This window comes from Nothoprocta perdicaria, unplaced genomic scaffold, assembly GCF_003342845.1.
Source record: "Nothoprocta perdicaria isolate Ctin4 unplaced genomic scaffold, notPer1 scaffold_1, whole genome shotgun sequence".
In the NCBI taxonomy this organism is placed as follows: domain Eukaryota; kingdom Metazoa; phylum Chordata; class Aves; order Tinamiformes; family Tinamidae; genus Nothoprocta; species Nothoprocta perdicaria.
This window is the reverse complement of record NW_020454093.1, coordinates 14,192,221-14,209,127: the sequence shown is the minus strand read 5'-3', so window position 1 is coordinate 14,209,127 and position 16,907 is coordinate 14,192,221. Positions and strand designations below refer to the sequence as shown.

The following is a 16,907-nucleotide window of genomic DNA, read 5'->3' as shown; positions in this document are numbered from 1 at the left end:
ATGGCCATCTCAGTAATATCTGCTATTAACCTGTTTTCTGAAAGACCTTTTGGAGTTGGAATGTGCATGTGTGTRTTAATATAATTATTTATATTTTTCTTATTTCAGCTTCAGTATCCAGTCCCATTGTCTCAGGTGGGATGAGAAACCTCCATGAAAATAAAGTTTCAAGTCAGTTGTCTGGCAATTCAGCTAATCATCACGCTGATAATTCTAGACATGGCTCAAATGAAGACTACCTACAGATGGTGCACAGACTAAGCAGTGATGTATGTTGCCTAAATTGGTTTATTACGATAAAGCAAATATGCGTTTAGCTGTCTAAAAACTCAGATATTTTAGTAAGTTGCTCATGATGCATAAGAGTCCTGGAAGTATATAGCATATTTGCACATGTACCCTAAAGCATTTAACCTTAGTACGTGATTTTTTTTTTACTCTGCGGCCTGTCTTTTTCTTTCTTTTGAAACCACTTATAACATCCATTCTATGGAAATCATAGAAAGTGAAAAATCTCACTATTTATTCTGAGATGCAAATTATCATTATTACAAGAAACAAAAACAATTATTTAACATTGCTACAGTTATCGTAGTAATAAGTTGATGTGAACAGTACTCAAAGCTAAATGAGTAATAGTTAACTTGCCTCACTTGAGGGTCTTTGTAATTTTCATTTGGACTTGAAATACCTGAATAATCTGTTGGAGAGTGAATTGGTCTGGTCTAAGGCAAGAGTTCTTATGGGCCCTTCTTCTTCTTGTGCTTTATGGCCTCGTTTCTTCTAACGAGGTTTCTCCAGGTATCATTAATTTCAATTAACATGGGAAAAATGCATGCTGAAGTCTAGAGTGCTAATTTCCAAAGGGGAAAAAAAATGATGCTCCAAACTTCTCCAAAATTCTTTCCTAAGCTAGTGATGGTTTTTTCTTCCACAGGATGAGTATCTCATCCTGTGGAAACAGCTTGTTGAAATTCTTCCCAACAAATCTCTTGACAGCTTTTAGGTGGAGAGCCCTTGAATTTCTCTTTTTTTTTTTTTTTTTGTTTGGCTTTAGTCTCTTTGAATAATGTGATCACAGTGATGCCTACAATAATTTTTGGAGCAAAACTTTGTCCTTTTTTTTTCTTTTTTTTGTTCTTTCTTTAAAGTATATTCTTTTAGCTTACATGAGGTTATTCTGTACAACATAAGAGTTGCAATCAACAAACATGTTTATTAAGACTAGCTTCCTTAAACCCCTTAATACAATAGATCTAAGAGTGTCGTCGTTTCATTACTCTTGTTTTTAATTAGTCTGGGTCTTGTATCAAAAAAGGTTAATTAAACATAGTATTTCAAATGAATTTGTTGTATAATGAAGGAATATTTTAACTCAGAGTCGTTGGTTGTTGTTAGAAGTCTCCGCTTTGGTGATGAAAATCCTTGCAAATAGGAAACTGCTTTTGGCATTAAGTATACAAAGAGAATCTTTTTTAGACGTGGCTTTGTTAAGATTTTTGGAGAAATTTGGAGATTTTTGATATTAGGAAAATTTCAATATTTGGTGGTCCAAACCATGCAACAGCTTCCTGCTTCGTGAGGATTTATAGCTGAAACTCACTCGGAGGTGACAGACTACAAAAACATAAAACATATTGTCATTGTTCTCTGCCATAGAGAAATACTAAGATAAACAAGTAATAAAAGGTACATTTGATTCATTTTGTATTTAGATTTTCAAGTATATGAATTAGGGAGGTAGGACATAATAAACTTCATGTGAGTTAGAAGCAGATGTCTAAAATATAAGTGAAGCAAACATTTAGAAAGAATGTCTTTTCTGAGGCACTCGAGTTTTATCCCTCTGCAGTTTCTTAGTGGCAATATTTATGTAAATGTTTTATGTTTATGTTCTATTATAGTTACTCATTTTGCGTCTGATTTTTGTTATGCAGAAAATGGTTTCAAGGATTTGGATTAATTCAAGTTTTGCATATACATGTGAACAATAATCAATTACTCATAATGTTGCAATTGTATCAGAAGCAGTGTAACATTTGATACATTTGCAGTTATAGATGTGGTTTATTACATCATAACGTCTTCTTTATTTGTTCCTTAGCACTTTTCTCAATCTTAGGATTTTACTGCTTTAAAAACAGTGTGTCAAAGTTGTGAATAGTTACAGGATATTGCTTATTTACAGCATAAGTTTTTTATAGAATCAGCATATGTGCTTGAAGGAGCACTCCACATACCCTCAACTTAAAGATTTTTCCTCTTATTTTGAAAGACATATGCATACTTTTCACACTTTTTGACTTGCATTTCAGCTCTTGATCCAACCCTGAACCAGGGAAACAGTAAATTTCTCAGGCGTTGCAGCTGCAGTAGGAATGTGGTGTGTGCAGCACAGCTTGGCTGCCCTGTTGGAAGGTAGCGCCTCTGCCCTTGTCCCTGGCAGCCRTGGCTGTAGCACCTCTCCCATCATAAAGAACACAACTCAGCCAAAAAAATTGCTAGGCTGAATTCTTTCTGTATTTGGGATGTTGTGTGTGTGGAGGGCTGCTTCACACACAAAGCAGGCTGCTGCTTCCTTGAAACACCAGTCTGGCTCTGCCGATACTGACTTCTTGTAGAAGCACAGGAAAACCTAAGCTGCTCTTTGAGAATGTCTTCTGCAACGTGCAGTTGAAGTTGCCTCAGTTCTTTGCTTTGAATCTTTTGGGCCATAAGCAAACATTCGGGCTGAAAGATAAGGGGGAAGGAAATGTGAAAATGTTATAGGAMTGAACTGTGTGAACACATAGCTCAGTAAAAGGCACGTTAGAATATGAGGTATTGTAATAATCAAGACTGAGAAGGAAGTAGGAAGTAAATAATTYGCGCTTCTTTGGAGACATCCTGTAATTCAAACTTTGTTGGTGTAACTTTGCTCTTTGGAAGGATAGAGTTTTTGTGATTTGTCAATGCTCACTGAAATTGGCTTTTCATAAATGTTAAGAATTACTTTGTTCTTTTTGAAAATACTCATTTCAACCTAGACACTACTTTAAAAAAAGCCAAAAAAGGGAAATAGTGTTTTATAAAATTTATAAACCAGTAAGGTCCTTGACTGTGATTAAGTTTACTCTTGACCAGCAGAGGGCTCTATTAGAGCAATAAAAAACGTGCAGAGCGTTAAAAGGCAATTGAAGAGTGGTTTACATAGATCAGTTTAAGATATTGTGGAAAACAAATATCACAGTTGCGTTCATAGAGATTAAGCGTGACCTGCCTTACTTTGCAGTCAATATTCTGTTATGATGAAGGTCCTCTTTGAAGCAGGTTGTCCTATTCCAAAACAACAACAACAAAAAAAATCTTTTGCTGTGTTTGGGCAAGCACTTAAATTTGTATACAGTATTAAAATTACAACTACAGATTTGATAAATGTATTTATAATATTTGTCATCCTTTATAAAAAAAAAAAAAAAAGATTTTTTTAGTCTGTTCAGTCTTCTCAATATGTGCCCTAATTGCACGCTTACTTTATAAGTGTTCCTGTTCATAGTACTAAYTTTTATTATTGTTGTTCTAGGATGGTGATCCTTCCATAAGGAATGCTGCATCCTTTTCCTTGAGGTCACCACAGTCAGTCTGCTCTCCAGCTGGAAGTGATGGAACCCCTAAAGGTAGTCTAGCAGTTGTATCTACCAATGCATTTTTCCCAGCTATAAAAGATYGTTTAAAGAGGTTTTTAGTTAGTTTTATTGACTATATTCTGTACAATATCTTCTGTATCCTTTTAGGACTTGAGTATGTCCTACTATGTCATCAGACATTCAGTTACAAAATTATTTTGAGCCCTGTTTCAAAAGCTTTTGAATATCCTAAACCGACTAACATTACTCCAAAACAAAGCTCTAATTCATGGAGGACAGAAGGATTGTAAATCCTTTCCCATATTAGAACTAAATTTTACTGTAAAAACAGTTTCAGTTGCTTTGTATAATAAATGGTTTAAAGGCAGCATTACGAGTATTGGATGCTTAACCAACTCCAAAGTGTTTAACGTGGAACACTTGAGTTGACTGTAATGATGAAATTTCAAGCGCATGAAATTAAAATGAATTCAGTGAACACAATATATCCAGTATAAATGAAGCCTAAAAGCCTTAGCTGAAGAGAAGGAATAGGGCATRCTGACAGGTAATAAAATAACATAAAAATCTGCTCAAAATAATTCTTTATGCTAAGGTCTAGAATGCATGCTGCTATTTATAATTTTATTCCTAAAAAACAATGACTGAGGTGCATGAAATACAGCAAAATAGAGGTTTGGAAATATTCTTGTTAATTTAGGATTTCAGAAGTTATGCACTTACACAGCTATATAGATTTATTTTAACCTGCAACAGTACTTTCTTCTGTTTAGCAGTGGAATAAAATGAAATCTTTCTGGATGGTCAGTGTAGGTGGAGAGGGAGAGCCAGAAAGTGGCAAGATCACCCACAAAAGCAGGGGAGGACACTGGGCTTGTTCAGCCTGGAGAAGACTTTGCAGCAGGACCTCAGGGCAGCCTGTCATATCTGTGAGAGGGTTATCAAGAAGATAGAGTCAGGCTCTTCCTTCACAGCAGTTTATGGAGGGATGGTAAGAGACAACAGCCAGGAAGTGAAYCAAGAGGTGTTCTGACTAGATGTAAGGAAAAATTCAGGAAGTATAGGACGTATTAGGACAGTTGAGCTTTAGAAGAGGTTGCCCAGAGAATCTGTGTAGTCTTCATGCTTGGAGGTTTTCAAGACCAAAAGGAATAAAACTCTGTAGCTGGGCGTAGCCTCCCAGTTCATCAGGCTTTGAGCAGGAGTTTGAATTAGAGACTTCCTGAGATCCCTTCCAAACTGATCATCAGTGATCACGCGTTTGCTGGCTGGTTATTTTGATTCTTYTCCTATAGCTATATACTGTATTAAGCAGTGATGTTAGCTAACATGAGAAGTAATTGTATGGCATGCAGCCAACACTAGTATTTTAGGAGGTTCTCTTGGATTTATGTAAATGGCAGGCTTATAGGACTTGTATAAATGTCAAAGACTGTGTGTCTTTTGTTTCTTTAACTTGGTGCATTGTCACAGAATCCCTGTTTACAGAGTATGTCAGCTCAACAGTATTGCAAATCTAAATTACTTCCACTCAGATATACTTACTGGTCAGAAGAACTTACTTTGTTAAATTGCTGCTGCTGGTTCTCCCAGAATCCATGCTGCGGGTATACTTTCTAGGTGGCATTACAAAGGCTGAAAAAGTGCAAGAGGAGCTTTTTCGTTTATGAAATTGTATGTTAGAATGTTCAATCTATTTTTCTCTTGGTGGATAAAGCACAAAGCTGATGCTCTGTTACTGTTCATGTTGGCATTTTGCCCTCTTAAAGTGGAGCCTGATGAACCTCAATTGAGAGAACCAGTTGTAGATGCTGAAGGATGCAAATGTAAGGTGTAAGATCTTGCCAGACATTCACTTCCTCTAATCTCTGTTTTTAGAATTGTATTTGAGAGGTGCACATAATTTAAATGTTACTTAGAATCTGTGGTCCCTGAGAGTGAATTTTTGGCCTGTAATTTGGAATGGAAATAGTTGGTTGCACTGACAGATTTTCCAGTGATGAACAAAGAGCAAGTAGGGAGGCCAAGCTCTTTTGTTTTTATTTTTCGCTGCTGCCATTAACCCATTAAAGCTTGGCTGGCAAGTCTGGAAACTTTGGTAAAGAAAATTACAAAAGAGGTCATTGCTTGAGAGGYCAAAAAGAATGGCACTAGACAGTTGTTCATGATTCCAGAAGAAGATCTTAGAGTATTAATTTTTTTAATGCTTTCTTAATTTATATAGAAATGAGGCAATTATGGAAGATATGAGTACAGTCTACACTTCTGTACTTTTAAATGGAAATAACAGGGATTTTTGGACTTGTGATTACGCAATGCTTTAATTTTTCTAAGACTGAACAATAGCTGTCTGAATGTCTGAATCTGAATGAGGAAAGAAAGTTTGTTTTCAATTCGACACAATATTTGGAGAGATGAGAGAAGTTACATTTGCTCTTTTGCTGGGTTGGTCTCTTATTCAACAGAGTAAAATTCCTCTGCTACTCCAGTAAAGATACCAGAGCAGCTGAGGTTTTAATGCAGTTCTTGACTGAGTTTTATATCCCTTCTTTTTGTATATAGATATTGTATTTTTAGCCTTAAAAACAGATTTGTGTCTGCATTGCTGCTATTATCTGCTACCAGTTCTGCTATGATGGATAAATTCTGGAGAATTATCAAGGARTATTTTCTTTCTGTCTTTCTGTTAATTTTGTATATGATATTTTGTGAGGTCTATTAGCCAAGCTAGATTATTCATCCAAGTGCTTTATTCATTCACTCTGCTCTTTCTACTCTAGAATCTAACAAAACACTTTTTTTAAGATAACTTCTGAAGATGTGTTGTATAAAGGGAAGCCTTCTACAGAGTTCTTCATCCACCCCTTGCCGAAGTGAAGAGCTTATATATTTGCAGTTTTTTGCTTCCCAAGACTTTCTTAAACRCCCCGTGAAACTTCAGAAAAGATTAGTAACAGCAACTTATTAAATTGAGTCATTTTGGACTTTCTTCCAGAACTGAATTATTTTCCTTCCAGAAATTGTTAATCTTTCTCTCACAGGAAATATTTCAATATGCCTTTCCAAGGTTATTTAACATAGTAATAATTTTTAAAATATGCAGATTTTCAGTAGAGACTGATATCTTCCAAAATAGTGTGGATGCATGACTWTATTCCAAATGACTTAGATTATTTTCTTATGGATCTCTAAGATTTCTCTGGTGAGGTTCTTGTACACATTGCTGGCAAGGAGAACTAGGAATCTTCTCAAATCTCTATTAAGAACTTAGATATTCTGACAAGTATTTGTTATCACTCCCCTTCTCTTTTGAGAGAATGATGTGAGAAATTTATCCAAAGAAGTTTTCTGACAAAGCCAAAATAAACATCCGCCCTTGTTTCTTTCTTCAGACCCCCTTCTTTTTACACATGCATGCGTCTGAATACAACAATACCAAGCTAGAGCAGCCAAAGCTTAGTTTTTGGTTAGACATTTGTTGCTGTGGAAAAAATAGTGAGATTCTTCCTTGAAGTCTATTGAARGAGAGTATAGAAAGCAAATAAAATCTGTTCCAAGAAATTCCCAAATGCATTTTTTTCTTTTCCCTCTAATTGCATATTATGCTGGTTTTTGTTTTTTGTTTTTSTTATTTTAAGTTGACATTCTAAACGAAATGATGCTCTCTGAAAACAAAATAAAATGTAGTCCGTTCATTCAAGACAAGTAATAATTCCTTCACATCTTCAGCAAAATTTGGGAGATTTCCRGAGTAAGATTCAAACCTCTTAGAAGATGCAACAGGAAAGGACTTGGTCATCTTCCCATCTTCTTATCTTGTTGTGGAATGAGCTGCACTGTTGTCATTCCCAATAACTTGTGTCTAAATTATTCTTAAAAGGGCAGTAATAAAGCTTCCTTATTGTTTCCTTGCAACTGCTTTCATTTCCTAGAGCTAGAAAGTTAGAAAGTGGGTTTTTGTTTCTGTTGTTTTTGTTTTTTACCTTGGTGCTTTGTCTGAATTATTTTTCTTGTGGCTGGCTTGACATTTCTTGGCTTATTTCTAATGGGCAAGGAAAAACAGTTCACATTCTTCTTATTTTCTTCTCTTTCTTTTCTTTCAATGTAGTGGTCTTTTATATATAAGTGTACATGAATATAAATTACGTATAAAAATAATAATTACCGTGTTTTTCTCCAGTCCTCTGAACAGCACTGATTCACATTTTTTCTTGATGTTTTGCTGCTGCTATTGTACATACAGCTGTATTTGAAAACTTCGAAGGATGAGTAGTTGGAAAGCTCTTTGTATGATATTTTTATTATATGTGAAAATTTGGCTTCTCTTTTGGCTATAATAACATAGATTCAGTTCACAAGCTGTTACAAATGTTTAGCGTTCTATCTGTAGAGTTGTTTTGTCTTCTTGGCAGTTGTAGTCGGTGTTTCTGAGGTAAAATAGAAAGCTGGTACCTATTACTATTTCTGTTTTTTTCAAATAGTCAAAAGAATGGTAAATTTAGGTTCTATTCTTGAAAGCACTTGCAGGCTTTCACAAATATTTTACACCTAAAGTTGATAACATCTTCAGATTAATAAAATTGCTCTTTCTTTTATGACTTTTATACAGTCAGGCTGGGAAGCTACATTGCTATTGTTAGCCATTTTTACTGTGGTACTCTTTGAATAGGTTTTGCTTGAATTTTACATTTTGCTTAGACCAAATTTCCTCAGCTTGTTAATAACATTTTTGTGGGAAATTACAGAGAAAACCTTGCTAAAGTCCAGGTAGACCACTCCATTCTCTTTAATCCACTGATCCTACTGTCTTGCCAGATTAAAATAGTTTTGTTTGATGATATTTGTTCTAAATAATAAGTAGTTCTTCCATTATGCGCTGAAACCATRCAGACTTATATAAAATTTTCTTGGTACTTCTTCACCACCCTTGTCAAGAGATTGTGTTTTGCTTATTTGAATCTACTTGGTTATTACCAGTTCTGAGCTTGGTTTAGCCAAGGATTCAAGAGTGAATCCCATTTTTGAGAAAGCATTTATGTGGCAATGTTAAAATCATAAAAAATATGAGAAATTTCCATCTGCAACTGCAGTCTCTTTAAATCTTTTGACAATAGTGGACCTGATCTGTTTGCAAATGTTTAAGTTATATCAAGGGTCTCACCTCTCTCAGACAAAAAGCAGTTCCAGTATGTGTGTTCTTGTCTTTTCACCATCCCTTCAAGACCTTCCTTACTACACACATATGTAGTCTAATAATCCTCATGTAGAACATAGTCCTTAAAGCCTCTCTTTTTTAAAATTGATATTACTTGGAGTAGGCTGTATTTTTTCTCTTTGCTTTGTTGTTGTGCAAGTGGAAAGCTAGTAATTCTTTCAAATACCTGAACCTTAGATTGCTGTTAACTTTAATGGATTGGGTTGTTACTGTATGTGTGTGCATTACAGAAATGAATGTGGCTGTCGGTGAGTTTGGTGCATTGGCTTTGAAAGGCAGGTGGTCTTTGCTCAGAAGAGGCTCTGAGAGCATCAGAGAAAGCCTCATGAATGGTTAAATGAGGAGGTGTRATACAGTGGCATAGTGAAAAAAGTGTACAGAGGAACATACAAGGTTTAGATGTCAGTGATGTGTATAATCTCTTGGACAGAAGCCTGTTCGTTTGCTACTGAAGTTACTGGTGAGTCTAAATGTGCGAATGAATGCATTTCTTTCTACATTGTTACTGAATCTTTGTTTTTGAGAAGGCTCAGTCACTGGCAGAGCTTGCATTATAAAAGATCTTCAAAGGATCAGATCAGAATTACAGGGGAAAAAAGGATATTTATATATTACTAATACAGTTGATGACATTTGTTCAATCCCTAGTGCTATCCATCCTTAGGAATTACAAGGAAAACTAATAATTAAAGAGAACGAATCCCAGGAATATCATGGGTGGCCAGGAAGACTGTTACTGAAAGGCTATGGACGTGTTGCTTCTGGCCATACTGTTCTTTACAGGGGCTTTTACTCCTGTGATGTTACCCACTGCCCATTGACATTCGGCATTATCTGGATGACCGGGGCGCTTGCTGCTCAGTAGTGATGCAGCGACCTTACCAGATCAGTGGAAGGTCTCATGTTCTTGCACAAGCTTTATGTACTCTTGGCATGAAAAGAGGGTTTATGAAGTCTTATACTGTAGGTCAGCCACAGAAGTGCAGGTGTTTTTCTCTTGAGTTGCAATGCAGCCCAAGACCTAGAGTCAAAAGCTGCCCAGGTCTCTATTCTAAAAGAATATTCTAAAATTGGGTTTATAATGATATTTTAAGTCAACTTACTACATGTGGTATGTGTTCAAACTGTTAAAATGTCTCTAGTAGAATCAAACTGTTCAGAACACCTCATCTTTTCCCATTCCTTTCCACCTCAGTAGCTAGGTATTGTAGCCTAGGTAGAGCTCTGAGATGTCAGACGTAGCTCAGAATAAACCGGACATAGAGAGGACCCAAATCTACTCASCGTGCTTCATTCCAGATTTAACCATGGTTAGGCAGCGTAGAAATACATGCACTTGCTGCTAGAACATCTCCTCTGAAGATGCAGCTTACAGGCACAGCCATGAATGCTCTTCAGAAGTTTCCTTCAGGAGAAAGATGTTCCTAAGTAGTCTAGTCGTAGTGCTGCCTACAGTAAGGAAAACTGTGCTATTGTTTCTTCACGTACTGGATTCCCAGAACTTTCAATGAAATGAACTGAAATCCTTCTGACCTCCTCAAGTCTATCCAAAGATAAAAACAACCTGCTTTGCTGCTGCAGTGTTATTTTTTTAGCATTACAAATACAGAGTGGCATCAAATGAGAAAGATGCTGTCCTATATAGTTGAAGCTTAGGGCAAGGGAGAATCAAAACTGTGTCCGCCATTCAAACTGTAGTTATGAATAACAGTAGCTAAACATTGCATTGAAACTGTGGGAATACTCATTTGAACTGAAAAGGAGCGAGATATCTGTAAGATCTCCAAAAAGTTTTGAGCTTCCCTTAATATTTGGAGAAAGAAAACTCCAAATAGTTGTTTTGGAGAAACTGAACACAGAAAACTGTGTTTGCGCTGAGTGATTTTGTAGGACTTGAGCACTAGTGATGGAGAACAGCTCAAATAAGGTGGGGGAAGGAATAGAGTCGTGGAAGGACATGGAGAATCAGGTTGAGCAACCACAGGGCTTCCCAACATTGCAGGTGTCATTCGCAGGGCAGAGAGCTGTCATTGATATTCAAGGAAGAAGAGCTGGGTAAGGTAAATGAGTTTTATACCCTGCTCTTTATTTAGAGATTTTAGGGCATCTCTTGAAATGAAATAGAGACAAAATAAAAGATAGGAGTCTATGCAAAGCAGTCATTGGTAAAAGAACACCTTTCATCTCAACTGAGGCTTTGCTGCAGATATCCATTCTTTCACCTGCAGGTCAGTATATTGCTTAGTGATGCCCATAGCACAACTCAAAAGTATAAGCTAGAAATTCAGCTGCAAAACAGAGCTGCTTAGTGGCAGTTTTTCACCTAAATACACCTTCCCTTCCAGTTAATTTTGGGTGGTGTTAGAAGCACTGACCTACGATGACCTGAAACGCAATGAGTATAAGTAGTTTTAATGACGGCTTCATGAAAATCRGTGTCCTCCAGTGGATGAATGGAGAGAGATATTTGATTTAATGAAACAGGAGCAGGCTGGAGCATTTGTTTCCCTTTGTTTTGTCACACCATCATTCCATTGTAAGCCAAAAGTTATTGCTCAAAATTATTATCAGAACAGGTAGAAAAACTTACCTGTTTCTGAAGCCTATTCTGGGCAAGAGATATGGGGAGTTGGTCAGAACAGAGAGACAGAAATTGTAAATTTGTGAATGGAGAATGTTTTTAGTGTAAAATGTCCTTTTTTAAAAAAAAAAGATCTAAATATACTCAATGTTTGCAATCAATACATTTAGAAGTGGAAACAAGTATATTTGGGAGAGGGGAGAGGTAAGTGGGGGAATGGTAGACTAATTATTTGTCATAATTAGCATTTTTGTAGATCATGATGGGTGAGGAGGTTGGAATCAATTTACCTAAAATTGAATCAAAATAAAAAAAAATCTGTCAGAATTGACGTTAAGGAGGAAAGAAAGGCTAATTTCTTTGTTTAATTAATAAGGCCAATCCATTTGTTTAATGTTTTCTAATTGCATCTTTTCATATACCTTTTTAGGTAGGGAACCCTCCCTAAAAATTTTGTTTGTCTTTTTTTAATTTATAAATATTAGCCTGGAATGGCCAGTAACTGTACGCTGATGATTAAATCTTCATCACTGGACCTTTCTAAGGATCTTTATCCTTTCTCTTTCCTTAGTCAACTTGCTTTCATTAACTGGTTTCTAATAGCCAACCTTCTGCACCTGCAGGTACTATGTTTTTTGGTGGTGGGTGTTTTGGTTCCTTCTTCTCTGACATGATCCCTTCTCCACATGCTGTGGACTGCTAAAATTTCTAGGAAAGCCAGTGTCACTTTCTGTGTTACATCTTGATCTGGGAATGATGTGCTTCCTACCAATCTTATTTAGGCCTTTTGTGAACACAGATATATGTGCAAATACACCTTAATATGTAGGTTATATTTAGTGTGTTTTTATATAAACTTGAAACAACATAACTGTTCAGTTTTTCTGAATTATTATTCTAGGATCAAGACCACCTTTAATCCTACAATCTCAGCCTCCACCTTATTCATCACCTAGAGATGTGCCCCCAGACATATTGTTAGATTCTCCAGAAAGAAAGCAAAAGAAACAAAAGAAAATGAAGTTAGGCAAGGATGAAAAAGACCAGACTGAAAAAGCTGCAATGTATGATATCATTAGTTCTCCTTCCAAGGACTCCACTAAGCTTACATTAAGACTCTCTCGTGTAAGATCTTCGGATATGGACCAGCAGGATGATATGCTTTCTGGTTTGGAAAACAGCAGTGTGTCAGAGGGTGATATTCCTTTTAATGTGCAGTACCCAGGACAGACTTCTAAAACACCCGTTACTCCACAGGATGTTACCCGCCCACTAAACGCTGCCCAGTGTTTGCCGCAGCACGAACAGACAGCTTTCCTTCAGGCACAACAAGTGCCTGTTTTACAACAGAACACTTCAGTTGCTGCAAAACAACCTCAAACTCCTGTGGTACAGACACAGCACCAGGTTGCGCACCAAGGAACTATAACGTCATATGATGAAGTAGAATTGGATGCATTGGCTGAAATTGAGCGGATAGAACGTGAATCAGCTATTGAAAGGGAGCGGTTTTCAAAAGAAGTGCAAGATAAAGGTAAAAGGATTGTGTGTGTGTATACACTATATATATTATATAAACATATATATATATGCATATAAAATCCATATATATATATTTAAAAAAAAAAAAAAAGAATCTTCTTGTCGTTGTCACATAGTTCCAGTCTGTTTAATCAGCGTAGGCTCTTTTACCACATCTCCCTCCATTCCCCTCCAGCAATGAACTGTAATCTCTCACGTACGCTTATTTTTAACATTTGGTATTCTTTATTTGGGGTCTTAAGACAGATGAAAGTGAAGTTCTTATGTTTCTTTTTTTTTTGACTACTCTTATTTAGAACGTTGAGACTAAATGAGGTTGGCATCATTTTTAATAGTTGTAGAATTTCAGTGGTGCCATTTCCTAGTCCAAATTTGTAATAAGTTGTGGTAGTTGAAAGAATTATTAATTAACTGCCTACATTGCGTAATTTAAGAAAAGAGTTTAAATTTTTTATCCTATTTCTATACTTATCCCTATTTGAACCTAACATGAAGGTTTTAAATCATAATTATGTCCATTCTTTTAAAGATAYTGGTAATATATATTATTCTGTTAACAGTCTTCCGAGTTTTCTCGGCTTCATATCCATTGTTATGTAGGCAAAGAAGTTTCAGATTGTATATCAATATGGACCAATTTCTTATTTTATTTTAATTTTATTTTGCTATTAACTGATTTAAATCTCAGAAGTGTATTTAGCTCCTCCTCCCCAAAATAAATCTTGAAAAATTTCTTATAAAATTGCTAGTAATAGGTTAGCATAAGTATTTAAAAGCTTTTTGTAGATTGTGTTTAACTTTCAAGAGAAAATATTTTCCTGGATAATTCTAATTTATTAGATACTTTGAGGAAAACCTTGCAGAAGTCAAACAGCAATTTCTCATTTTGGACAATCATAGTTGGAAATAATCAGGTTTTAATGTGCTTGGGTGGCATCTGAATGTGATTTAATTTATTTACACTTTGTGTTTTTAACCAGCCAGAGAGAGCAGAACTTTTTTTTGTTATTTAAAGAAAATTTTCTATTTTAAATATATGTACAAAGTGTGTGTGTGTGTGTGCGCATGTACATGCATATGACTGTTATTGCAAGTACTAGAAAGATGCACTTGTGAGATATTTCTTATTCAATAACTTAATTAAGTCTTGTCAGAATACGTAATTGTTAATATATAGAGAAAATGAGTGCTTACCGCTAAAGAGATCGCCACTTGGTCTTCTGATGTAATGCACCGAGGGATTTGCTGTCGTGCTCTCTTTTACTGATTTGCAATTGAATTGTGAAAGACTTGTTGTTTGTCTCCTGATACTTTGTTTCTTCAAAAACTACTTTTATATCACCTCTATTAGAGCAGGTTCTCTAGGATCTTTTAGCTGAGGAAACATCAAGAAAAATGCAGTGTAATTTCAGTGTTCACAGCGGCCTTCAGACAATTAGAGTTGGAGCAAGACTAAAACACTACTTCCCCCCACCTCTTTTTTTTCTTCTGGCTTTCACAAAGTCATGAACTTCAGCTGTGAGTCTTGTTCACAAGCATCCTTTCCTAGCTGGGATTTGTTTCCTTTTGGGATAGCAGTGATTTCTGTGTCGTGTCATCTCTCCCCTTTCCCGCTCTCGGTACCAAATCCGGATCCAAAGCCTATGCCGTGCTCCTGCCTCCATCCTCTGCCAGGTCTCAGATTTCTGTGAGCTCCTGCACTTGCTCTGGATTGACAGAGTTGATGCCTCTTATTGGGACAAACGGTTGCCATTTATTCAGTGGTGGTAAGTTGTCTCCGTGCAAGAGCAGCCCTTAACTGTTCAGTTGCCAAGATTTCTTTCATGAATAAGAACAGAGTCGAAGGATTTTAGCACTCTGAGGAGAGATTCCCTGGAAAACCTTGGAGAAATACGTCTCTTATTTTTTGGTAACTCTTCTGCCTTTGCTCACAAGTCTGTGCCATGTTTAGCAGTTGATACAGTCTAGTTTTACTCGGTGATCGTTCTTGTTCCAGCCCTTTGGTCTGGTGGGATTGCAGTTCTTCTCGCGTTCCTATGGAAATACATCCATTAGAAATATATCCAACATTAAAAATGTATCCTACATGTCACTCATTTTTGAGAAGCTGCTTACTCTGCTTATGGTAAAGCCGGCATTGTGCATTTTTAAGACATGATGTGATCTAAAGTTGAAATATATGCTAAGAAAATAGTTGGATTCGTAACTCCTTCTAAGTAGAATGTGGAGAGAGCAACACAAGGGTGTGTTTGTGTTTGATTGGTTTTTGGAGCTATTGGACACAGTGCTTACAAAGCATCCCAGGAGGGATCTGTCTCTAGATTCTAGCACATGTTCAAATCAGCACATGAGCACTTGGCTCCTTTTGTCCTTGCTGCGTCGGGCTACACACTGCACTCGCAGGGTAGCTTCTGCGTGGGCACCCTTTGTTGTCTTCCCCAAGTTGGAGTCGAAGTGTCCTTCCTCAGCTTCTGGTGCAAGCTCAGTGGTGTTTAGTGGCGTTTTCTGGTTTTGTTGTTGTGTTTRTTTGTTTTTGTTTTTTTTAGATATGAAATCTGTGTGTGTGTTCAGGTGTTCAGACCTTGGATGCATAGGTTATGTTCCATCTAAGGTTTGGAGCCAGCAGTGTGGTGGAAGTGTTTATTCTGGAGGAGAGGCAGAGATGCTTTTCTAGGGGGTTCTCACCAAAAATCTTACAGTTGCTGCACTTGTCTGTGGGAATGCTAAGGTCCTTCTGTAACCTGTGGAAGGTGGAAATGGGGATTGGCCTTTGTAAACTACAGAATCCTGTAATTCTAACACAACTGTTAGAGTGTTTTAGTTGCCACCAAATGGTTTCTCAAAGTGGGAGGCATCTCTGTTTCTGAGCTTGAAGTAACAGGGTTTTGCACAAATGCCTCCTTTAGACAAACCAGCCATTCTCTCTGGAACCTGGTTGTCCTGCTTTGGCTTCCCAGGAGAAGAATTCCCAGCACAAAAGTGGCAGATGCCGAGGCCGGCAGAATTGTTGTGATGTCTATCAGAGATGCAGGAGGAGAGATCTCCCAATGCAGAGCTTTTAYATAAGCTTACATATATGGACACCAGACTTCTCTGAGCTCTGTTCTTATTCTATCCCTTAAGAGTTTTTTGCAATCTTTTATTAGGTGGATTTTATCATCTTCTCATCATGATACAGGGCTTACAATTTCACCTTTTGCTTCTGTGTGGAAGGGACAAGATGCCATCTCCTCTTCCTAGCTTCCAATGAGGAAGTCATTTTGTATTGATTAATTTTGCAAGTAATTTGTTTGTATCTGTTAATGAAAGGAGTAAGTGGAGGTTTTGAACATAAGAGCAACTGGTACCAAGCTTTTCTAGAACTAATAGGTCTGTGAAATGTGACAGCCTCTTGTCTTCGGGTCCCCCTGTCACCCACCCCAGATACCTCCCGGTGGCTTTCATCGAGCCACTGTTGGCACCATTAGATCATATCTTCTCTTTGAAAAAGCTATGTAATTTCAGGGAGAGATCCAGCTATCGCTTATCAAGACTCAGATTATCTGTGAAGAGCTTTACAGGTGATTTGCGGGAATTCTGAGGGATCATATGAAACCGGATCGTGTTTTGGCCACAGCAATCAAGAGCGAGCTGACCTTCCTCAGCCTAGCTACCTTGGGACACGTTGATGACCTGATTTCTTTAGGGAGGCAGTGAAACTACATGGCTTTTTCTTTCTTCTTTTTCTTCTTCTAATCACAGGTTGTAGTTGCATTTCATGTACTATTTGGTGCTTCTGAAACGGGCAAAGTTTCACGTTTTGAAAGTAGTTTGTTCTCCTGAGGGGAGTCCTGCTTGTTCATGGTCTGAACTTTACTCTTCCAAGAAAGTTCAGGAAATCCTGTAGCACTTCCGAAACTTGCCGGGAGTTCCTGTTCTTTTTTTTTTTTTTTTTTTTTTTTTT

At 36.9% G+C, this 16,907-nt stretch overlaps 1 protein-coding gene across 1 annotated transcript in view; it reads left to right on the top strand.

The window, feature by feature from the left end:
- Nucleotides 1–16,907, top strand: part of NIPBL (NIPBL, cohesin loading factor) — an 80,392-nt gene that overhangs the window by 11,790 nt on the left and 51,695 nt on the right. Inside the window, exons 6-8 of the mRNA XM_026035670.1 lie at nucleotides 109–269; nucleotides 3,563–3,656; nucleotides 12,324–12,956. Coding sequence (XP_025891455.1) covers nucleotides 109–269; nucleotides 3,563–3,656; nucleotides 12,324–12,956 — 888 coding nt within the window. The remainder of the gene's footprint in view (nucleotides 1–108; nucleotides 270–3,562; nucleotides 3,657–12,323; nucleotides 12,957–16,907) is intronic.